Source organism: Lissotriton vulgaris, chromosome 3_1 (genome assembly GCF_964263255.1).
Source record: "Lissotriton vulgaris chromosome 3_1, aLisVul1.2, whole genome shotgun sequence".
NCBI lineage: Eukaryota > Metazoa > Chordata > Amphibia > Caudata > Salamandridae > Lissotriton > Lissotriton vulgaris.
Window position 1 is genome coordinate 1206203404 of NC_141689.1, and position 22869 is coordinate 1206226272.

The 22869-nt window shown below is 41.8% G+C and overlaps 1 protein-coding gene across 1 annotated transcript in view; it reads left to right on the plus strand.

Annotated features, from left to right (window-relative positions):
• LOC147727647 (N-acetylneuraminate-9-phosphate synthase-like) overlaps positions 1-22283 on the plus strand; it is a 188955-nt gene extending 166672 nt beyond the window's left edge. Inside the window, exon 6 of the mRNA XM_086961660.1 lies at positions 19990-22283. Within this exon, the coding sequence (XP_086817786.1) occupies positions 19990-20184 (195 nt within the window). The 3' untranslated portion in view covers positions 20185-22283. The remainder of the gene's footprint in view (positions 1-19989) is intronic.
• The last annotated feature ends 586 nt before the right edge of the window (positions 22284-22869 follow it).

The window sequence follows — 22869 nt, forward strand, 5'->3', positions numbered from 1 at the left end:
ATTACATTACAAACAGGGCAAACTTTACAAAATTCACACAAAGCAAAAAATACAAAAATACATCCAAATGACAATAAACATTAAACATTACAATTTCATCTTATCACTGTTAATACATCAATTTCTTATACCAAAAAACAAACAAAGCTAATGTCTAATGACAAGAGCAAAATAGCATGTGTTTATTTTCTTGTAACAATTGATGAAATAGTTAGCTCTTGTAGATTGGCATATCTACAAGAGCTAACTATTTCATCAATTGTTACAAGAAAATAGACACATGCTATTTTGCTCTTGTCATTAGACGTTAGCTTTGTTTGTTTTTTGGAATAAGAAATTGATTTATTAAGAGTGATAAGATGAAATTGTAGTGTTTAATGTTTATTGTCATTTGGATGTATTTTTTGTATTTTTTGCTTTGTGTGAATTATGTAAAGTTTGCCCTGTTTGCAATGTAATGTAATTGGTTATATATAGGTATCCCTCTTTTTTTGCCAAAAAGAATAACCCCCAAAAAATGTGCGACTAAAAACAGAAGTGATAGGTATAAATAAAAGTACCTGACCAGATTTAATGAATTTTTTATTTGGTCTTTAAAATAGCTGTAGTAGAAACAAACAGTGTGTGGGCAGTTGTGGTTTTTGTTCTAGTTATAACGGTCCAGCCCACCCTCCGTCCTGACAAGGACCTAACTACTTTGTGTACAAAAAATAGGGTTAAATACTCAGCATAAGACCAAGAGGCAGTCCTGGCTCATGTAAGCATGCAAAAATGGCTAAGATGGGCATACAAGATCTGCTTACTCAACAAAGTGGGAGGAGAGTTACTTCTCCATGCAGCAGCAAAAATAGCCTGACAGTTATACTAGAGAAGCAGGTGCATTCTACTAGCTAGGCCCTTCTGGGCATGTGCGAAGGTGGAAGATGCTAAACATAGTTTGGGGCAGATTTACAAGCCCCTTGCGTCTCTTTTGCACCACCTTTGCGTCACTTTTGTGACGTACCGGCGGCGCAAAAGATGCGCCATGGTGCGGGTTATTTACAACGTGACGCATCTGGAAGATGCTTCACGTTGTAAAGCCCTGTGTCTTAAGGAGGAGTTCCGGTGCAGGGGGGGTGGCTGAGTGAAATCTACAAGAAATATTGTGTAATGTCAGTTCTAATCTCTTCTCTGAATGCAGTGTCAATGTGCGCGTGTGGTGGTAGGCGCCAGCTGAATGCACGGGCTAATGTTTGTGGTATCTTCCAATGTAGTACCACTGGGGCGTGATTGGATAGCGTGTGTGTGAGGTGTGGAGTGTCTATGGTAGATGACGCAATATTGCATATGACTAGCCAGTAGTCTAAAGCAAACACAAGGAGATAATGGATGGAGCGCTGAAACTTTTCAGACACTCACCCCCAGTCACAGATCTGAGTTGAATCCATCATTGTTCTTTCGCTCACTTCACCACCACATTTCAGATACAGCTACATGCAAATCAGTCTTGACCCTGTTCGTCCAGCCCGAACTGCCAAGCCATGTCTTCACTGGACTGGAAACAAGCATCCTGGGACTGGTTTCGGGCTAACAGTTCTGTTGGTATTTATTGTAGATGCTAAGATCCTGGCCAAACTAATAGCCAACAGACTGCAGCCAATATTAACGCTCTACTCTAGGCTAGACCAATCAGGATTCATCCCAGAAAGGTCAACGGCCCACAATCTGTGCACATTCTTCGCCAATGTACACCATATTGATCCCCAATTACCTGCAGTGTTTCTTGAAGCCACCAAGGCGTTTGAGTCCTTGGAGTGGCCTTCTTGTTTACTGATCTACCTAGATTGGGATTTAGTCCCAATTTTATCAAACTAATAAGCCTGCCCTCTCCTAAACCTACAGTCCAACTCAAAGCAAATAATGTAATATCGGAACCATTCTATATAACTTGTGGTACTAGGCAGGGATGCTCGCTTTCGCCACTGCTGGTTGCAGTGGCAATGGAGCCCTTAGCGGCCAGAATTTGTCAGCACCACACCACACGGGGTCAGGGATTCACAGACAGAAGGCTCCTAATTTCAATGTATGCTGACAATATAACATTATATATTCGCAAATCAGATGAAAACCTTAACCCTATGCTGAGAGAAGTCCTTCTTAATGGGGGGATGTCTGGCTTACAGATTAACTGGTCAAAATCCTCTATTCTACCTCTGACTGATGCCCCGCTGGAAACGGACTTGGAGTTCCGACTTAAATGGACAAATGGGGCTGTTAAGTACCTAGGGGTGTGGCTGAGTAGAGACTTGCAGGACATATGGAGAAGAAACAGTTACTCGACTGGCTTGAGTGTAGGTCGAAACTCTGGGCTGCCCTGCCTTTGTCACTAGCTGGCAGAATTGCTATCACCAAGATGATAGTTCTTCCTAAATTGTTATACCTATTCGTTAATATACCCATACCTTTAACCAAGGCCTTTTTTAAGGCCCTGCCCTCTATTGTGATTGCCTTAGTTTGGGCCGGCAAACAACCTCATGTGAGCTGAGACCTGCTTACATGCCCGCTATCCGAAGGTGGAATTGGTGCACCTGACTTCGAACTCTGCGCACTGTGTGCGCACGCTCAATTCCTCCATTTCTGGATACATCCCATCCCATTTCAGCCGCATGTGGCCATTGAAACTGATTTAGCTATCTCACCCCTCTACACATGACTGTCTATAAACCATATCACAGATCAGCAAACAAAATAAATACAGTGGAAACCTTTGTCTGGGTCTGGGAAGATTTAAGGAAACATGTCGGAACTCCACCGCTTTACGCGCCCTCCACTTCAGTTGCGCACCACCCACATTTTCCTTTCCTAATTGATAAGGGTTCTATTGAATAGGCACGCAGCATGGGCATTTCCACATTAGGTGACCTGTACCCACAGGATACCTTTTTAGAACAGCCACAACAACAGGAAGACACTCAAATACCATTTCTAAATGTATTCCCATATTTCCAACTCCCAGCCACTTGCAAGGCACTGCACTCGACTTTCCCCGCCTCCACAGATATAATGAAGCCGCTAGAACATCTATTAACTACACCATCACCTCGTAGATTAATTACTAGATTATATAACCTCACACAAATAAACACCCCTTTGGTTGCCCCTAAGGCACTAACACAATGGAGAAATGACCTAGAAGAACTGCCTACAGATGAGCAATGGTCATTTTCTTGCTCACAGCTAGATATCTATCCCCGCACTATAAGCTGAGACTTATTCATTTCAAATTCATACATAGGATGTATTGTACTCTCATGCAGTTACACAAACTGGGGTTGCATCCGAATTTGCGCTGCTGGAAATACAGACGTGAAGCAGCTGCCTTTCTGCATATTGCGTGGAGTTGCCCACCCATTGCTGAATTTTGGAAAGGGGTGCATGATACTATACAAGCTGTCACTGGAGTGTTGCTGGAATGTATCCCAGTGGTGGCAGTGTTGGGTTATGTGGGGGAGATTCCACCTGAGAAACGCCCTTTGGTGGCCATGATGCTACTACTCGCAAAGCGTAGAGTAGCCATACCCTGGGGTGCCCCTACAGACCCCCGGGTGGCTGCATGGGTGCGAGATATTGCTTATTGCCAGAAGCAGCTAGCAGCATTTTGGGACCTTATGCCGACAGCTTCTCACCCGAGGGACATATGGGAGCCTTTCAATGCTGGCTCAGAGGACATGATGTAAACGTCCCAGATTATTCTAGTTCAGTGCAAGTTGTCTCCCAGTAAAGACTGCCCCAATAGGCACCTCAACACTAGCCTCTTTACAACAATATATGGATCTGCCTAGACCGAAACATGTGATAAGGTCAATCATAGCCACCCTTCCCTTCCCCATTTTATGAGCCTAAATTCTACATTTGTTTAGCCCAAAGCAGACAATGCTATGTTCCAGTCACTATAACTGTGAGCAATGTGGTAATGTATTATATGGATGTATCTTTTTCCCTTCAAAAGAAAAAGACGCACTGGGGTAATATACCTGATTGTTATTCAGTGTTGGTGTTTCATAATTACTGTAATGATGTAATTCGGAGAAATGCTGAGTAGTATTAACATGCAAATGTGACTATGTCATATACATGCCTGAACAAAATCTCAATAAATAAAAATAAAATAAGATTCCAAAGTTTTAAAAAAACGAATAGAAAAATTAACATTGACAAACAGGTGCAAGTAAGTTCGGTGGCCTCTGTTGTGACTTACATTCCAGTGTCCCTGCGAGGACACCGTAATTGCTTATGCTTACTGGTGTCCCTGCGTGGACAACGCACCATCTGTGCTGTCACTAAGCCGTCAACTGACGACTCTGACAGTTGACAGCTGATGACTGACAGAGCAGCCTCGTACTTTGCGCTCTGCCTACAAGGAGCTTGTTTTGGTAAATTTGGACAATAAAGAACTTCATGGAACCGAACCTACCCGACTGCAGAGAGTTCTTTACAAACTGGCGACGAGCACCAACACGAGAACCCAGCGTGTATCTATCTCAAATAGAGGGAAGTTTATACTACGCTTCGAAAATACACAACAAATAATTAATAATACAGGAAGACTAGAAGCACACGCAACAACAAACAAGGCAGAGCAAGAAAAGTCCTACAAATTTATAAAGTGGAAACCTTACATTCTAGAAAAAAGGTCAGTCTAACTGAACGCGTTGAGTGTATCTGTGCATAATGAACTGAGTAATTTACGATATGACTGGAAAAGTATGTACTGTGCACGATTAATGAACAATCTTCTGACTGTGTACTACGAAACTTAAGTCTCATATCCACTAAAAAAATAGCTACAGGAGCGTGTGTGAGACTGTATCATCAGCATTGGATTCTGTGCACCGAAAAAAATACAAAAAATAAAAGTGAATCGAAGACAGCTCCATTCGCCCAAAATGATTCACACCAAAAGAGAAGAACAACATCATTTTAGCAGAAAAAGGCCGCTTTATTTATAAGATCAGGCAAATTTCTTTACATATCCATAACTTATATCACATGCTTCTTATATTTTCCAAAACCGTATAAATTTTGAACGTTTTGCCAAAACCATATAATTTCATTTTAAACATATTTCTTTATAACAGTTTTTCCAAAACCTTCCATGTTTAATTTCCTTTTATTAAATGACCCCATATTTCAACAGTTTTCCACTTCTTTTCTTCTTCCTTTTCTTTCTCCCCATCCTGATCGTTCCCCCCACCCTCTCTCATGAAGGACGATCAATGTCCGCTCTAGACATTGACCTCCCCCTCTTCCGCCTCAGAAACATGGATTAACACGTTTTTTTTTTTTTGCCTGTCTTATCGCGGCATACCTTTTAACGTAAGCACTTCATAAATTAACATCTCCCCTTTTTTTTTTTTTTAGGGATGGGTGGGTGGGCCTCACTGAAAATTCTATGCTCCCTCACTAAGCGCCGTTCAGAAATGGCGTTCACGCTCCCTACCTGCCTACGTCACACACCGTGCACTTCCCCTGCCGCCCAGCTCGCGCTACCTTTGGCCCGAACCAATCGGGCGAAAATCCCCGGGGGGAGACCGCTTGTTGCTCTGCTCCCCCCGAGGATCCCATTAGATGCGACGTTAGAAAAGTTTCAGTCAGCTTACTTCAAGTAAAACAGGCTCTACGTAGCACTGTGTAACTCCAACAGTTCGTCAAAGTGACAGTTAAACGGTACCAGACACCTTAAACGATTACATCCAACCGTCAGCTGGATCTGTCATCATCATCAGCTGAAGCAGGTAATGGAGTGACAGCGCAATCACATCAGCATGAGGGCAGCCATTTTGAAGTAACAAGAAATCTTCAATCTAGTTTATTGTTGACGTGACACACACGTAAGCAGAGCCATTTTGGGAACAGGAAAAGCTTTGAATCCCTTCGGGAAAGGACATCGGAAAATAAACAAAGCAGAACGTTTCCTAGAGCCCTGCATGCTGCGGTGCTACAAAAAAAAAGGTACCTTGTTGCATGTTCAAATAAATATTAAACGCCACATACAAAGTGTAGAACAAAACGGGCTACTCATAAAAGAGTGCACTTTACTAGCACGTTTGTCAAAATAGCTCATAAGTTAATGTTAGACAGAATAGGCTACTTTTTGGCAAAGATTGAGGACTTCTCCGACAAACATTAACTGGCATTAAGTGTTATTGCACAGGTGCACTTTTTGCTAGTCAAGCATACTCCTCTTTCGTCATGGCATCAGGGTATATGTGGAACCTTTAGCCTCCCGAAACATTCTTGAGAGCTGGGGGCGAACCCTCCCTCAAATGGAAGGAGTGGAGAGAGTACTTCATGAATTACATTTCCACATTGGAGGAGGATGAGAAGGTAAAGGCAGAAAAAAAATACAAAATGCTTATGCATTCACTCGGCGCAGGCAGAATAAAGGTGTATAATACCATAAACAAGAAAGTGAGAGCTGAAAATGAAGGGGATGTATACCTAAATGTTATAGATGACCTCAACACTACAAACCCACAGTCTGCGTGGGTGTAGACAGGTATACATTTTTCCACAGGAAACAAGGCAAGGAAGAATCGATCGATGACTGTGTATCCACTCTAAAAAACCTAGCCCTCAATTGCCTTTTTGGTGGCCTCACAACGAGTTTATAAGAGACCAAATAGTTATGCAAGGATCAAATAGCGTGGAAGGGTATACTCAGATGTGAGTCCCTTGCTCATTGCACCATCAGGATTCAAGCAAGCCGGGCCGACGACGGCTGAAATGCCAGAAACCAGTCCCCGGAAGCTTGTTTCCTTCCCAGTGTAAGAATTGGCTTGGTAGTTTGGTTTGCCCTGTTCCCATCATGCACTGGGACAGGAACAGACTAATTTGCATATAGCCAGGTTCTGAGCTGGGATGGTGCAGTGAGCTAAAAAACGGTGTTGGATCTAGCCCTGATCTCTTGACTGGGTGAGAGTATTCTGCTTAATTCAGAAACTCTGTCCATCACCACCCCTTGTTGTTAAATGTTTTGTCCACCATAAGCGTGGAAGGGTATACTCAGATGTGAGTCCCTTGCTCATTGCACCATCAGGATTCAAGCAAGCCGGGCCGACGACGGCTGAAATGCCAGAAACCGGTCCCCGGAAGCTTGTTTCCTTCCCAGTGTAAGAATTGGCTTGGTAGTTTGGTTTGCCCTGTTCCCATCATGCACTGGGACAGGAACAGACTAATTTGCATATAGCCAGGTTCTGAGCTGGGATGGTGCAGTGAGCTAAAAAACGGTGTTGGATCTAGCCCTGATCTCTTGACTGGGTGAGAGTATTCTGCTTAATTCAGAAACTCTGTCCATCACCACCCCTTGTTGTTAAACTTTTTGCTAGTCAAGCATACTCCTCTTTCGTCATGGCATCAGGGTATATGTGGAACCTTTAGCCTCCCGAAACATTCTTGAGAGCTGGGGGCGAACCCTCCCTCAAATGGAAGGAGTGGATAGAGTACTTCATGAATTACATTTCCACATTGGAGGAGGATGAGAAGGTAAAGGCAGAAAAAAATACAAAATGCTTATGCATTCACTCGGCGCAGGCAGAATAAAGGTGTATAATACCATAAACAAGAAAGTGAGAGCTGAAAATGAAGGGGATGTATACCTAAATGTTATAGATGACCTCAACACTACAAACCCACAGTCTGCGTGGGTGTAGACAGGTATACATTTTTCCACAGGAAACAAGGCAAGGAAGAATCGATCGATGACTGTGTATCCACTCTAAAAAACCTAGCCCTCAATTGCCTTTTTGGTGGCCTACACAACGAGTTTATAAGAGACCAAATAGTTATGCAAGGATCAAATTCAAACAGTCAGGACAGTCTGTGGGCAAAGGGTGAATACCCTTTACAAACTATAATAGATATTGCGAGAAATTCTAAGATCACGGGCCAATGTGCAAAAGCAGTCCTGACAGAGAATAAGGAGAAGAAGGAAGGGAACACTGTTAGTTAAGTAACAGTGCACAAACTGAATCCAAAACAAACCTGGAACAAGAAAAGTTCCAGGCCAACATACAATAAGTATCAGCCAAGTAACAAGGGGCGTTGCTACAGATGTGGGAGCATGTCTCACATGGCAGATGACATGAAGTGTCCAGCACGCGGAGTAAGGTGCTCATATTGCGGAGTCATTGGGCATTTCCTCAAAGCATGCCGTAAACGAAACACATGCACAGTAAAACTGGTGAATGAAGGTGAAACAATTTACCAAGACATATCTGATGAAGACGATGTCAATATGTTTTAAACATAGATGGCGAGCAAGTAGATAGAATCAATGGAACTAGTACCACCAAGTCTAAGAAACCAGTATCCAATATGAGCATTGAAGGGGTTGACATCAGTATTGTTGATGACTCTGGTTCACCATATTCAATTGTAAATAGGAAGGTCTGGGAAGAGAATTTCAAACCCAACATAGGTGAATGACTTCATAAGGCTAACATCACCATCAAGTCATTCACATGTGACCCCATAGATGTTTGTGGTTTCAGAGAGCTAAGCTTTGAATTCAAGGGGAGAGAGTCTACAGGAGCATTATATGTGGCGATAGTGGATCCCTCTGTACTTGGGTGGATGAACCAGGGAAATCTGGGAATAATACTCGACCCAAGTAAAGATGACCCAGTGTTGGTTGTATCAAGCAATGAAGACTATGCCAAGTCCTTATTGAGCAAATACCCACAAGTATTTGGTGGGGTGGTGGTGCGGTTAGAGGGTACCAGCATAGGATTATGGTTAAGCCGTTTATCTATCATGTGGTACATAAAGCAAGAAACCTACCATTTTCAATAAAATATGAGGTGAAGGCACAACTATACAAACTGCTAGAGGTCGGCATCATCGAAAAGGTTGAAGCTTCGGAGTGGGTAGCGCCTTTAGTTGTAGCCAAACGACCAAATGGAAAATTGGGGTTATGTGTTGACCAGCGCGACCTCAACAAGTTGTGGAATAGTTTCCTCTCCCCAAAATCAGCGAAATATTGTCTACAACTAAAAGAGTTCAATGGTTCTCTACAATTGACTTGAAGTCGGCCTACCACCAGGTGCCTCAACATAGTGATAGTAAGAAACTAACCACCTTCATCACACCGTTTGGGTGTTTCTGGTTTACTAGGGTAACATTTGGCCTGGCTTCTGCTGCTGCGATGTTTGAGAGACTTATGCACAACGTATTTGAGGGTGTTTCTGGCATACTATTATTTCAGGTTGATATCCTTGTGATGGGAAAAACTAGAAAAGAACATGACAGTAAAATCAACAAAGTGTTGACAATCCTGGATGAAAAGGGCTTGACGGTGGAGCACTTGAAATGCAAATTTTTTGCAATTCAGTCAGCTATCTCGGTCATGATATCACTGGCTATGGCATCAGCCCGAAAAGCGAACTCTTGCAAGCTATTAAAGAAGCCCCTATCCCCAATAACAAGGATGAGTTGAGATCCTTCCTGGGACTTGCTGAATTCTAAGCTAAGTTTATCAAAAACGTTTTGCACAAGACTTTTGTGTTGCATCAACTTCTCAAACTCAAAAACAAGATTGAATGGTCAGGTGAATGCCAACAGACTTTCAAGTCCCTCAAGATGGAAATGTGCACAGCATTACCCCTACGGGGCTTCAACCCTTTACTGGAAAACGATGTTACCACAGGCGCAAGTTCAAAAGGTTTGGGTGCCATACTTACCCAGAGAGATGCCAAAGTTATGGATTATACTAAGCTTTTGCTTCACGTTCATTGACCCCTGCGGAGCAAAAATTCTTGGTCACTGAGCGTGAAGCACTAGCGTGCGTATGGGCCTTGGATCATTTTAGACAGTTTGTTTGGGACAACAGAGTAACCTTATGTATGGATCACAAGCCTCTAACGAAAGTATTCACTACTAAGGGACTTTATGCAGCTTCACCCAGATTGGCAAGGCTATCTGTACGCTTGTTTGATTATATGTATAATATCCAATATGTGCCTGGGGTGAGAAATGTTGTGGCAGACTTTTTGAGCAGAATGTAACCGCATCTCGAGAGAGGAATGACTCACAAAGCAGGGCAAGGACATTGTTATATGCCAGGTCATAAAAATGTTGACCCAAGGATGGTCATGCAAGAAATAATTAACAGAATCTTTACAACACTTTTGGGAGGTTAAAAATGAGCTATCCTATGAAAACGGATTGTTATTAAGGGCAGGAAGAGTAGTCCCACCCAGCAGCCTTAGAATGAGGATACTTACTTTGTGTCACGAGGGCCATTTAGACATAGGAAAGACAAAAAACAGGGTCAAAAACATCTACTGGTGGCCCAGCATCAGTTTAGCAGTAGAGAGATTGGTCAGAGATTTTACCCATTGCCTCAATTCTGATAAAACCCAGGTCACGTTTAGACTTCCGCTGCACCCCATTCCTTGCCCATCCATGCAATGGGAAAGGATTGGTATTGATATCATGGGTCCTATATCAGAAGGCGCTGAGCAGTGGTACGTTATAGTTATCATCGACCATTTCACCAAGTGGCCCGAGCTAAAATTTGTCATCAACCTGATGCCTTGAGCTTAGTCAAGTTTCTTGACGAGGTATTAACGTGAGAGGGCCTTCCCAAACAGATAGTCAGTGACAACGGGGCACAATTCATGCCCCATATTTTTAAAAACTACATGCAAAGAAACCAGATTGAGCATAATACTACTTCAGTTTACCACCCAGTGGGCAACGGTGCCATTAAACGCTTTAGTAGAGTCATCAAAGGCATAGTTCAGTTGGCCAGCAGCAGCAACCTTTGCTAGAAACAAGAGATACTAAAAACACTTTGGGCGTATTGTATTACACCTAGCGACACCACAGGTCACAGCCCATTTGAACTTATGTGGGGCAGGACGCCATTTTTCAAAGTATAATGTGTTTTGGGCCAAAACTGCCAAAAGGGTACATTGGTCAGCCGACCCTGTCAGAGAAAGGTAAGTACTAGCACAGTCTAGTTGCATGGCTAGGTACGACCTTAAGCATGGGTGTAAACCAGTGGAGCTCAATGTAGGAGACACTGTCAAGGTCAAAAGAAGTGGGAACATAAGCAAGGGGCAAGACAGATTCACTCCACCCCTATCTGTGCGCAATGTGTACTGCAATTCTTCTCTGTTAAGCGATGGAAGGGTTTGGCATTTCTCCGCCCTTTCCGCTTGCAGATAGACTAGGAAGGACCCCAATGAAATCTTACCTTTTGTTCACTCAAAAGAGTCTTCCCCTAACAACAAACACAGCAATCTGTGCCGTTGCGCTTCAAACTATGATTCCGTCTATGAGCTTCCCACACACCACACCATGGCGCACAGCACCATCACGCAGCACGATTCTGCACCCGTGCACGCTTTGCCAAATCGCGACACTGCAGAAAGAGTCAGAAGACAGTTACTATCCACACCCGTGCATTACACTCCTCTTCCCATTAGCACAAGCAGGGCAGGTAGGAGGTTGTTGCCACCGGTTCAACTTTCAGATTACGTATGTGAGTAACCCTCACCCATGTTCTCAGTCAACTGTTGTTTCACATGTTCCAGGGTATTCTTTCTTTCTTTCTTTCTTTCTTTCTTTCTTTCTTTCTTTCTTTCTTTCTTTCTTTCTTTCTTTCTTTCTTTCTTTCTTTCTTTCTTTCTTTCTCTCTCTATCCCCTGTTTATTTCTCTCTCGCTCCCTCCGTCTCTATCTTCTCCAACGTGGGAGGATGTGTTGTGACTTGCATTCCAGTGTCCCTGCGAGGACACCGTAATTGCTTATGCTTCCTGGTGTCCATGCGTGGACACCTTACCATCTGTGCTGTCACCAGCTGTCAACTGAGGACTCTGACATAAGACAGCTGATGACTGATGGAGCAGCCTCGTACTTTGCACTCCCCCTACAAGAGGCCTGTGTGGGTGAAGTTGTACAATAAAGAACTTAATTGAACCGAACCTACCTGACTGCAGAGAGTTCTTTACAGCATCATCTTGTATATTTCATTTTGTAAGGGATTTTGGTCACTGATTCTAGTTTTCTGGGAATTGTTTCAATATGAAAAAATATCCCCACCTCCACCATTTTTGTCTGTTCTTTGTACTCCACCTATGGCATGCGAAGGATGGCATGAGGCATTTGAGGCTTACTTGGAAGCCATTGATGGGGATTCTTTTCCTTCAAAAAAGAAAAGGGCATTATTGGTACACAATCTGGGTGCGTAGCTAGAAGTGGGCTCAGAACTCTTCCTATGGAAACTGTTGATCCATGTTGGCTCTGGGGATAATGGAGATGCTGCTGTAGTTGACGAGTATGCCTCTGTAGTATATACTTTGAATAAAAGATTAAATCCCAAAAAGAATGTGGTGTTAGAATGTCACAAGTTTTTGCAGTGCCGTCAGGCTCCTGACGAACTGGCTGCACTACATAGTACTGTGACCTCAGGGACAAAATCATACGCGACAAGTTGATTGAAAAAAAGAGCACAAAAATGTGAAGGAACATCTGCTGTCTGCAGAAGATCTTAGTTTGGAAGCAGCACTGGCCATCACAAGGAGTATAGAACATTCTCTATATTGTATGAAGGAGATGAGTGGAACTGGTGTGAAGAGGGAGGACAATCAGATAATGAAACTAGCGAACAAAGGAAGTGAAAAAGACAATGAAAAACCTTGTAGAAGTATTGGTCGGGGTAATCTCAAAACAGCTTGGGAGCATGCCGAGTGTGCTGAAATATCATGTTTCAGACGTGGAAGTAAAGTACATGTGAGCTGTGCTGTTTTGTCCTGCTACCAATAGTGCTTTTGCGACTAGGGTATTTTGTGGATCTGAATCAACGTATTGCACTATAGAGGAAGAATGGTGAAATCAAAGAATTCCCTAGGCAAGATTACTCGCTAATCAGGCCCAAATGTTAATATTGGACGTTCCTATTGGACAAATATGACAAAACATATGTAATAATATATCAAAATTATACCAAATTTATTATTATATTAAAAGCATAAAAATACACCATAAAAACAATTCCACATTCTATTGGCATATACTACTAAGATTGTCACAGTTCTAAATCACATGAAAATTATGGACATAAGATACCAACTTAAAAAAAGAGACAATACCATACAGTTTATCAATTATAAAAACACAAAGAGGGGGAGAGACGAACATAAGACAATGTAGTTTGTCATTAAGACTTTGCACATTAAGTATCCGAAATTCAAGAACCCGATCCTGGACAGATTAAATTCTTGCGGTACACAGGAAAAGCTTGATTACTCAATTGTGCAGTTTGTTGGGCGTCGACGCGTTTCGATAGCTTAGTTATTACGCCATCTTTCTAAAGACTGAATTAATGATCTCTCCTAATGAACGGCACTGGATGGTTGCCTTGTGGTTAAAAGTCCTGTTGGTAAACATAATACAATCAGTATCTTTCACAACATTCGCAGAATTGCATTTCTTGATATGACATTTTTATAAAACTTTCATTACTTGTCACATTTGTGTGCTTTCACAGGCATCAATTATATTGCTTACACATCTTTTTAATTTTTGAACCTCTCTTCTATCTAGAGTTAGGATCATCTACTTTGTATACCCGAGCAATTTTGATATTTTTGGGGAACTTCATTTTGCGTCAGGCCATAGCAGAAAAGGCTAGACCTGATGCTAAGAGAACAAGCGAGGGGCTATCATTTTTTGTCAGACCTGATTTCTGCCATGTTACGGTAGAAAGGCGTTGGAGGTTACGCCAACTGATTAAGCCCTTCCAGGATAAGAAAATTCAAGTCTATCTTATAAATCCGGCCCAGCTCAAAATAATCCATCATGGGAAGACATTGTATTTCTCGTCAGAAATCAAGGCGCAGTAATTTTTGGATTCCATATAACTTCATATAACTTCATTTTGAATTGTTTTTTTTTGTTGCTGTGGTTCTGAGTACACGGATGGCTAGATATTAGGTTGTATTTGAAGTTATTCAGACATGATGGGATATAATGTTAGAAGACGCACATAGTGCAAGACGGCGGTAATGGAAGGTAATGGAAGGGAGCATTTAAGGTCAAGGCAATGAATGGAATTGCTAAGCGTTTGATACCTGTTATTTTTGTTAGGTTATTGTAAACATGAGCTCTGAGGCTAAGGCCATTATGGCCAGTAAGCAGTATATTTTGAGTCCTCGCTACGACGCTGCACCCATCACATGCCCAGACTTAGTCTGAGCACCCCACAGAAGAAGGTGAGCGGCCGAGGGGCCAGGGTGGGGGGGTAAGGTCTGTAAGGGGGGAGCAGGAGGGGGGGAGGGGTGGGTTGGGGGGGAGTAAACACAAAATAAAAGAGAGCATGTGTCACTAATTCACACACAAATACAATTGTAAATAGGTGAAAAAAGAGGTTTTGTAACTTTGGATCTAATATGTTTCTTTGTCATTTGAAAAGTTGGCAATGTCTGGTCCAGGAGTATGCCTAAGCTTAAGATTGGTTCTATAAATATTAATGGGTTGAATGACTGGAAGAAGAGGGGTAGATTTGAGAAATATCTTAAAACAACAGGTATAGACATCCTTGGGATACAAGAGACTCACTTACCATGGAAGAAAAAGCACTGGCTTAAGCTAAAAGGGTTTGAGATCTTGGCATGCTCTTCTCAAACCTCTACCACAAGGGGGGTAGCTATCATTGGGAAGCTGGGTCTGGGAGGTATTAAGCGTTGCAAGGCAGATGCCCTTGGCAGGTGGGCTGTATGTGAAATGAATATGGGATTTACTGTCTGTTCAATATATGGAGACAATTCGGATAATCCTGAGACCTTCGATCTTATAGAGAAGGAATTGATAGATTGGCCAGTCCCAATAGTACTTTGTGGGGATCTTAATATATTGGCCGACTTTGCTAATGGTACCCCATATACAGGACGCAAGCCCCGGATATACAGAGCTATATCCTCGCTGTTGCAGTCATACGGGCTGAGAGATGTCTGGGGTAATAAAGAAGCAGGGGATACTGGGTTCACCTACTTCTCACACCCCTTTAACAAATATTTAAAACTAGACTACTTTTTTGTATCAGCCACCGAATTGAACAAGGTTAAAATCTCCAAACTCCCAATGATAATGTCCGATCATAACCCTCTGGTAATGACAATGGATGTCAATCGACCTACGAAAGGACCTAGACCCTGGACTTTTGATAGAAAATTATTAACCGACAGTGTATACATAGAATATATTAAAAATTGGTCACAGGCCTTTTTCGATGCCAATAGATACAGTGCCTCTCGAAGTGTAGTTTCGGACAGTTATAAGGCAGGGTTAAGAGGGGAGACCATTAGCTATACTAACATGCAGTGGAAAAGGATTAATCTGGAAAGGGAGCAATTATTGAATAGATTGACTGAGACAGAAGAGCAACACCGAAGAGATATATGTCAGGGGCGGCAAGGATTAGAAAGTCTCTAGAGGATTAATACCATTAAAGCGGGATTGCAGAACCAACTGGCTAAAAAATCAGCGGCAGAATATCATACACAGAGAACCAGGATATATGAAACAGGGGAACAGGCCGGGAGGGCAATGGCACTGCGTATCAGACAGGCCACGTCAAAAAATGTAATCACACAAATAGAAGAACAGGGGAGAGTATACGAGGAACCATCCGAGATTCTGGAGGCCTTTAGAAGGTATTACCAAGATCTATATCAGGAGGAGGTGGTGACAGATGCTCCAATTACCAACTGGGGAAGTACAGGTGTAAGACTGGGCCAGGAAGAGAGGGATATTCTCGAACAGGTTATCACCATGGATGAGGTAATAGGAGGTTTACAAAGTTTGGCATTAGGAATGGCGGTGGGCCCGGACCGGCTACCACTCGAAATATACAAGTGCTTACGGGAGGAAGTATCCCCACTCCTTCTAGACCTGTTTAATGGGATTATGATTACTGTGAAAATACCGGAGTCATGGATGAGTACCAACATCGTGGTGTTCCACAAAAAAGGCAAACCTAAAGAAAATCCAGGCTCCTATAGGCCCATCTCCCTAGTAAATGCCGATAATAAGCTGTATGCTAAGATCTTGGCCATCCGCTTTGGGAGGATCATCGCGGCCCTAGTTTCACCCTGGCAGCACGGGTTCATCCCGGGGAGAGGTACAACGGATCATATTAGAAGAGCGATTACCGTATTTGATATCTGTGCTGCCGGGGGGGAGGGGACCGCGATGGTCCTCCTTGATGCGGAAAAGGCCTTTGACCGGGTAAGGTGGTCATTTCTGTGGAAGGTGCTGGAGGAGAGGGGGTTCGGACCAAGGTTCCGACAGGCTATCCAGGCAATGTATTCTACTCCTACAGCTAGGATCCAGTTGATGGGGGGGAGTTCAGAAAAAATTAGTATAACGAGGGGGACTCGGCAGGGTTGCCCATGTTCCCCTATCCTATTTGCTTTCTATATCGACCCATTAATAACTCAAATAATGTCTAATACGGCGATAAAACCTGTAGTTATAAAAGGCTTTCAAACAAAATTGCTCGCATACGCTGATGACCTAGCCGTCATTACGACTGATCCGGAGTCTGCTATGAGGGAAATAGTGACTATGACAAGTCTGTTTGGGAAACATTCAGGATATCGACTAAATGAGGCTAAGACCCAAATTCTGTGCTCCAAGAATATAACCAAGCAGGATGCTAGGTATGTTAATTCGGTGGTGTACCTTGGTATAACACTTAATTCACATCCAGAGAATATAATCAGAGATAATTTTACACCGCTTCTGAAATCAATAGAACAGGATCTAAAAAGGATGGATACACTTCATTTATCGATAATAGGTAGAGCCAATGTCATTAAAATGACGATGTTTCCTAAGATTTTGTATAACTTTAGATCTATCCCATTCAAAATAGAAGATAAACTAATAAAGGAAATCGAAACCATTTTTATGAAATTTCTATGGCAATACGGCAAGATCAGAAGGTCAAACAAGTTTATGTCTCTACCTCAGGAAAGGGGAGGGTTAGGTATGCCAAATATTAGGAATTATCACTGGCCCTGTCTCCTCACAGAAATGGCAATACTCTTTGATCAGGGGGGGTCGGGACAGGGGATGGGTCAAGATGACATCCCATCCGTATTTCAACTGGCATTGGGTAATGAAGCATTTGGGGTACTCCTGAGGAGGACGGAAAAAATGTACTATAAGAAAACACAATATAAACTGCTTGAAGGTATAGTGGGGGTATGGGCCTCAGTGCAGAAAGTAATGGGAGTTCCCAGGTATAATCATCATACTCCTCTCTGGAATTCGGGACTTTTTCCAAACTTGTGTAAGGATGGATTCTGGAGACATTGGGGACATCAAGGCATTGTTACACTCGGGCAAATAATGGTGAAGGATGTTTGTAGATCACTGGAGGATTTATGCGATACTCATTACAGGAAGGGCAAGAATATAAATATCTTCAGGTGGTCAATACAATTAGATCAGTAAGACCTCGAATAATTCTGGGAACAAGAAGTGTATTTCTGGATTATTTGAAGGGAGGAGGGCGTAGAATTAAGGGACTTTATAAAATCCTTATGGAAGGGTCCCCAGATGATGTGGTTAAGACTGAGTCAGCCTGGGCTATGAAATTGGGGGACCCAGAGACAGATCTGGATAGAGCCCTTTCATTTGATAAAAGATTTCTGCGCTACTCCAATCTTAGAGCCCAGCATTTTAAAACTTTATTTAATTTATATTATACGCCCTCCAAGCTGTTTGATTGGGGGAAGAGGGTGGATAGTGATTGCCCTAGATGCGGTAAAGGACCCGCAGATATCGTACATATGTTTTATGGGTGCGAGAAACTGGAGCTAATCAAAACTGAGATTGTGGCATTTTTAGAGGGGCTGCTAGATGTCAAAATAAATCTATCCCCAACATTATTGATTATCGGCTGCGATATTATACTAAATTTAAGGATCGAGGAGGAAGCTTTAGTTTTCATAGCAGTAGCTGTACTCCGAATACTTAGCTCAGCCGCCTGGAAAGATATAGAGGCTCCAACATTCCAAATGTGGCTATGCAGGCTCCTTGGCATCCATAACATTGAGGGAGCCCTATATGAACTCAATGGCTTAAAAACAAGAGAGATGGGGCTAAGGATTTGGGCACCAGTGGCCGCTTGGAGGGCGGCAAGGATGAGGGGTCAGTCGAGTGGGATATCAACTGTTTAGTCATAGGCTTTTTTGTATCGCATGCTAAACCTCCCCTGGGTTAATACTTTTTATAGTTCCCCATTATTTAGAACCTGAGTGTGAAGATACGAAAAGCAAGAATGGTTACTTTTTATCTTAACTAGTTAGAGTTTTGCCTTTCTCTTCTTTCCTTTTGGTAACTAATGATGCACTCGCAACCATTATTATTTATTTATGTATGCCGGATCTGTATCATGTATTTTGTATCTGGAATTAAATGAATTTTGGTGTGTGATATGTGTTCACGAACTCTCAATAAAAAAAAACAAAAAAAACAGAAGTTGGGGCATCAATAGTGTTTTTTTCCGATGCTGGCCATGCCTAGATATCAGTGGTTGCCTAGGGACCTGGGATTTTGACACCAGCAGTGCAGAATGTGTTTGGTACGATTATGCTGGTGGACAGGAACAGGTTGTTGAGATGGAGTAATGTCCTTTACCTAAAAGTCCTCTTCAAGATTGGAGCCTGAACTTTTATTGACAGAAAAGGCACCCTCCTCGGTGACCGATGGCTGCTCCTGGGCATCCTCCTCTCCAAAGATGTTGGGAGTGTTGCCGGTGGCTCTTAAGGACATCTCGAGGTGATTAGCTCTCCAGTCCTGAAGGGTTTTTTGGGAGTGGAAGGACTTGTAGGCATTGCAGACCGCTTTGTTGTGTTCGTAGACAAGCAAAAGTTGGAGGGACTGAAGGTGAGGGTTAGGCAGAGTTTCCAAGTTATCAGTGCCAGATGTGATAGGCTGCTTCATAAATTGGGTTTGTACCGGCTGTGGTTTCAATCTCTTTTTAGGAGGTGAGCCAAGGACCTGTGCGGGGACTTTGAATAATAGAATCTGTTCAGGCCTCTACTGTTCTGGCCTCTACTTGGCCAGTTGTATTATCACCTCCAGTAACATTCAGAGAGTCTGTAGTATTTACTCCTAAATCCGAAGTAATGGGGTTTCACTCTGGAGTCCAACCAACGATGAAGCCGTTTTGATGTTTACCTCAATTTTGGCATCAGCATTACTGATCTCTTTCTTCAGAGCCCCACATTTTTCCTATGTCCCAGCGCCCTTCGTAGAGATTGTAATTTGCTTCTTCTTACCCATATTATACAAGTATGGTCAGTCAGTCAATGCAGTATCCCACAAAAGATTTAAGCCAGAGCAGCACACTGTGTTCAAAATTACTGCCACCCAACCTTAAGACCCTCAACAGGGGTAAAAGAACAATAGCATGGTTCACTAGTAGATATTCTTCTTTTCAACAGTTTATAAATCCATCTCCTCATTCATCCACCCACTCATTCATCATCATCCATCCATTCAAGCATTCACCTACACCCAGTCATTCATCCAGACACTTGTCCATTCACTTACTCATCCATCCATTCATTTCCCCACTCTTCCATGAACTTTATTATTTATTAACTTACACTTAACATTTCTGTGCATTCACCCACTTTACCATTTATCCATTTACCCACCTGCCCATTGATCCATTCACCAACTTATCTTTCTATTTACTCACTCACTCCCCCATCTATCCACTCATCTAAGCAAGTTCCCATGTTCTAGGTTAGATTGTCATAGTGTGAAGGGAAGAACCTTTACGCAACATATGCATATGCCAATAAAAAATCTATCATTTCCAGTTCTTTACTATACAGTAAACTGACAATGGTAAAATGTTCACAATGTTGTTAAAAATGCATGCCTCTTTTTGAATTTACGTTGTTTCTGTTTTGTTTATCTACAGCTGGGCAAGTCAGTGGTGGCGAAGGTTCGCATCCCTGCGGGCACTGTGATAACTCTTGATATGCTGACAGTGAAAGTGGCTGAACCACATGGATTACATCCAGAGAAGATTTCCCACCTAGAGGGTAAAACAGCTAAGAAGGACATCGAAGAAGATGAGACTCTTACAGAGGAAGTGGTATTAGAGGAAATTTGATCATATCCAGAATAGAAAATGGACTAGAGCGCACAATCTCTTTTACATGTTGTGAAGTGGGTTTCTGAGGAGATACTTTTTTTGTTAAATTACATTCTTTATGAGGCTAGAAAAAAAGGTTTGTGAGTGGATCCATGGATGGAATAATTGATCAACAGGCAGATGGATGGCCGGATAAAAGGATGGAAGTCACTGTTTTGATCAATTTTCAAGGTTTATAATTCAAACCAGGGGTTAAAAACACAATTCTAGTTTATTTTGCAATGTACTTGGCATTTTTATCTTGCATCTTTACAGAAATGATGTGAGGGCAGGTCAGAATTCAGATGACAATGGCAGAGGACACAGTTGTTCTACCATGCTCTTTGATGAAGGTGGTTTGCAGGGAGTGAAAATTAAAGTGATATCCTCAAGTACTAGAACTGTGCAAACACTTCTTTATTGGGTGCTTCAACGAATATACCTCTGTTCACCAACATTTCAGGCATTTTTATTTTTTGTCTTATAATTAATTTTTGATGATACAATAAAGTAAGCGTAAATGGTAGCATGGAATTGAGAACACATTAAGATCTGCTGATCTTATGTCCATTTAACCCTACTGGATGCTGTTCAGATGACTACAATATTAAACAGGACTTCAACTTGTGGAATGTAACAGGCATCTCGAACAAATGTGCATGATGTGCCTGTGTGTTGTGATGTGCACATACAATTGCGGGTCCTGCAGTTGATGTGATTGGCTGAGTTAACATACAATGACACTTGAGCCAGTTGAAAAAGTGAAACCTTGAGGGCCTTTTCACTAAATGATTTCACCATGAAAGAAACCGCTCCACTATTAGCCCCATTTTATATTCATTTCAGAAACATCATATACATCCAAAACCATAATTCAAGGCCTACACCAACAATCAGACATTCTAGTAGATTGTGTCAAGGTTTCCAAGAACTGCAGACTAGTCAAGAAGACATACAGCTGTCAGTTGACAATCACCCTAGACTACCTGGCCCTATTCCAGCACAGACACATAGTGGCACAGAACATCAACAATCTGACAACAATGTGCTGTAGAACGGAGAACATAAGTCAATTTGGACTCCATTAATTCCCAGATTAACTTAGACATGACTAACATAATAATAGTTCACTAGTAATTTGCAATAAGATTTGAATTAACCTATTTGATCAAACAATTAAACACCTATCCAAATTATATTTTTAGATCATGTCCAATGGGTGGGGAAAAAAAGGTTGGCTAAAATATGAAACATGTCCTAATAATTCCCACTTACAAGTACTGAAAGTTTCATCCATTGTAAAAGTTTAAAGGTTTTCTCCTCTGAACGTTTGGAAAAAGGATCCTGTTAAGATTCTTCAGAGGCAGTTATCCATAATGAGATGAAGATAGTATGGAAGAGTCATATAGTTTGCTGGATTCATTTCCTAATAATCTTGGATGACTTAGGAAAAACACACTACATTCTAGTGAGTTTGATATGGATTTTTATATAAACAATATTTTAGCATTTACATAATATTAACACATTAACATGCAAACGTTTTTTGAAGAATGCAATCCGGTTTATTCCAGCTAGACTGGCATTAAAAGGCTAATGTTTGCTGCCATCTTGCTTAATGACACATGAATGTTTTTAAACTGAACTTCCAGTGCTGTCGAACAAGTTTGCTATTGAGAACGTCTTTAGAATCTGTTGACTGTGCAATTGTATCATCTTGTTTTATTCTGATTGTATAGGTTTGCTGAGAACAGCGTGTAAGTGTGTGAAATGTTTAAATTATGCTTTAAATATAGTCCAGAGCTGAACTGAACACTTCAAATTCAGAGTACCTTGAAACTGATTCAGACCTGAGAACGGGATAGAATATGTTTTAGACTTCCCTTTCTCTTGACTTTGAGACATCTTTAACTGGGTTGTATTCTCATCTATAAAGACTCTAATAATTTATTTTGCCTATTACTGCATATTAATCAAAGCTTACACACCCAGATTATGATTTGCCAATAACCTGATTTGACTCTTCACTTCTGTAATCAATTAACTTTAATAAACTTTCTTCGTTTGAAACTAAATAAGCTCTGTCGTTTTTTGTGGAGCATAATGTGCTTCATATATTATTGAATGCATTTTGCTTTGTTGACCAAGTTTGGGTCCTGATTTAGATCTTGGCGGATGGATTACTCTTTCACATGGGTGACGGATATCCCACCCACCAAAATATATATCCCATAGGATATAACGGGATTTAAATTTCTGCAGACAGGATATCCGTCACCGTTGTGACGGAGTAACTAGTCCGCGAAGATCTAAATGAGGCCCTTAGGCTTGGAACTTAGATGCGTCCGAAATGCTTTATGGTCCCTGAATTTTCTCCTTAGTAAAGCGCTTACAAGTTGATGGTTGAAGTCGCCAGGCACCTGAGCATATATTCCTTTAAATACCTTTTATAATTGTTTGAGCCTCTTTTTTTCCCTAATAAATAAAGAATTTACAGTTCGTCAAGAATATCTTTATTTTCAGTGTCTCTCTGACAGTTCATTCTCATATGATTGCTTCCCTTTCTAACAATTTTTGAGATATTAACTATTGTAATATTGTATTCACATTCCTGATAGAGCAGTTGGTGAGAGTAAACTGTATGTATGCAAGTCAGTGAATTTA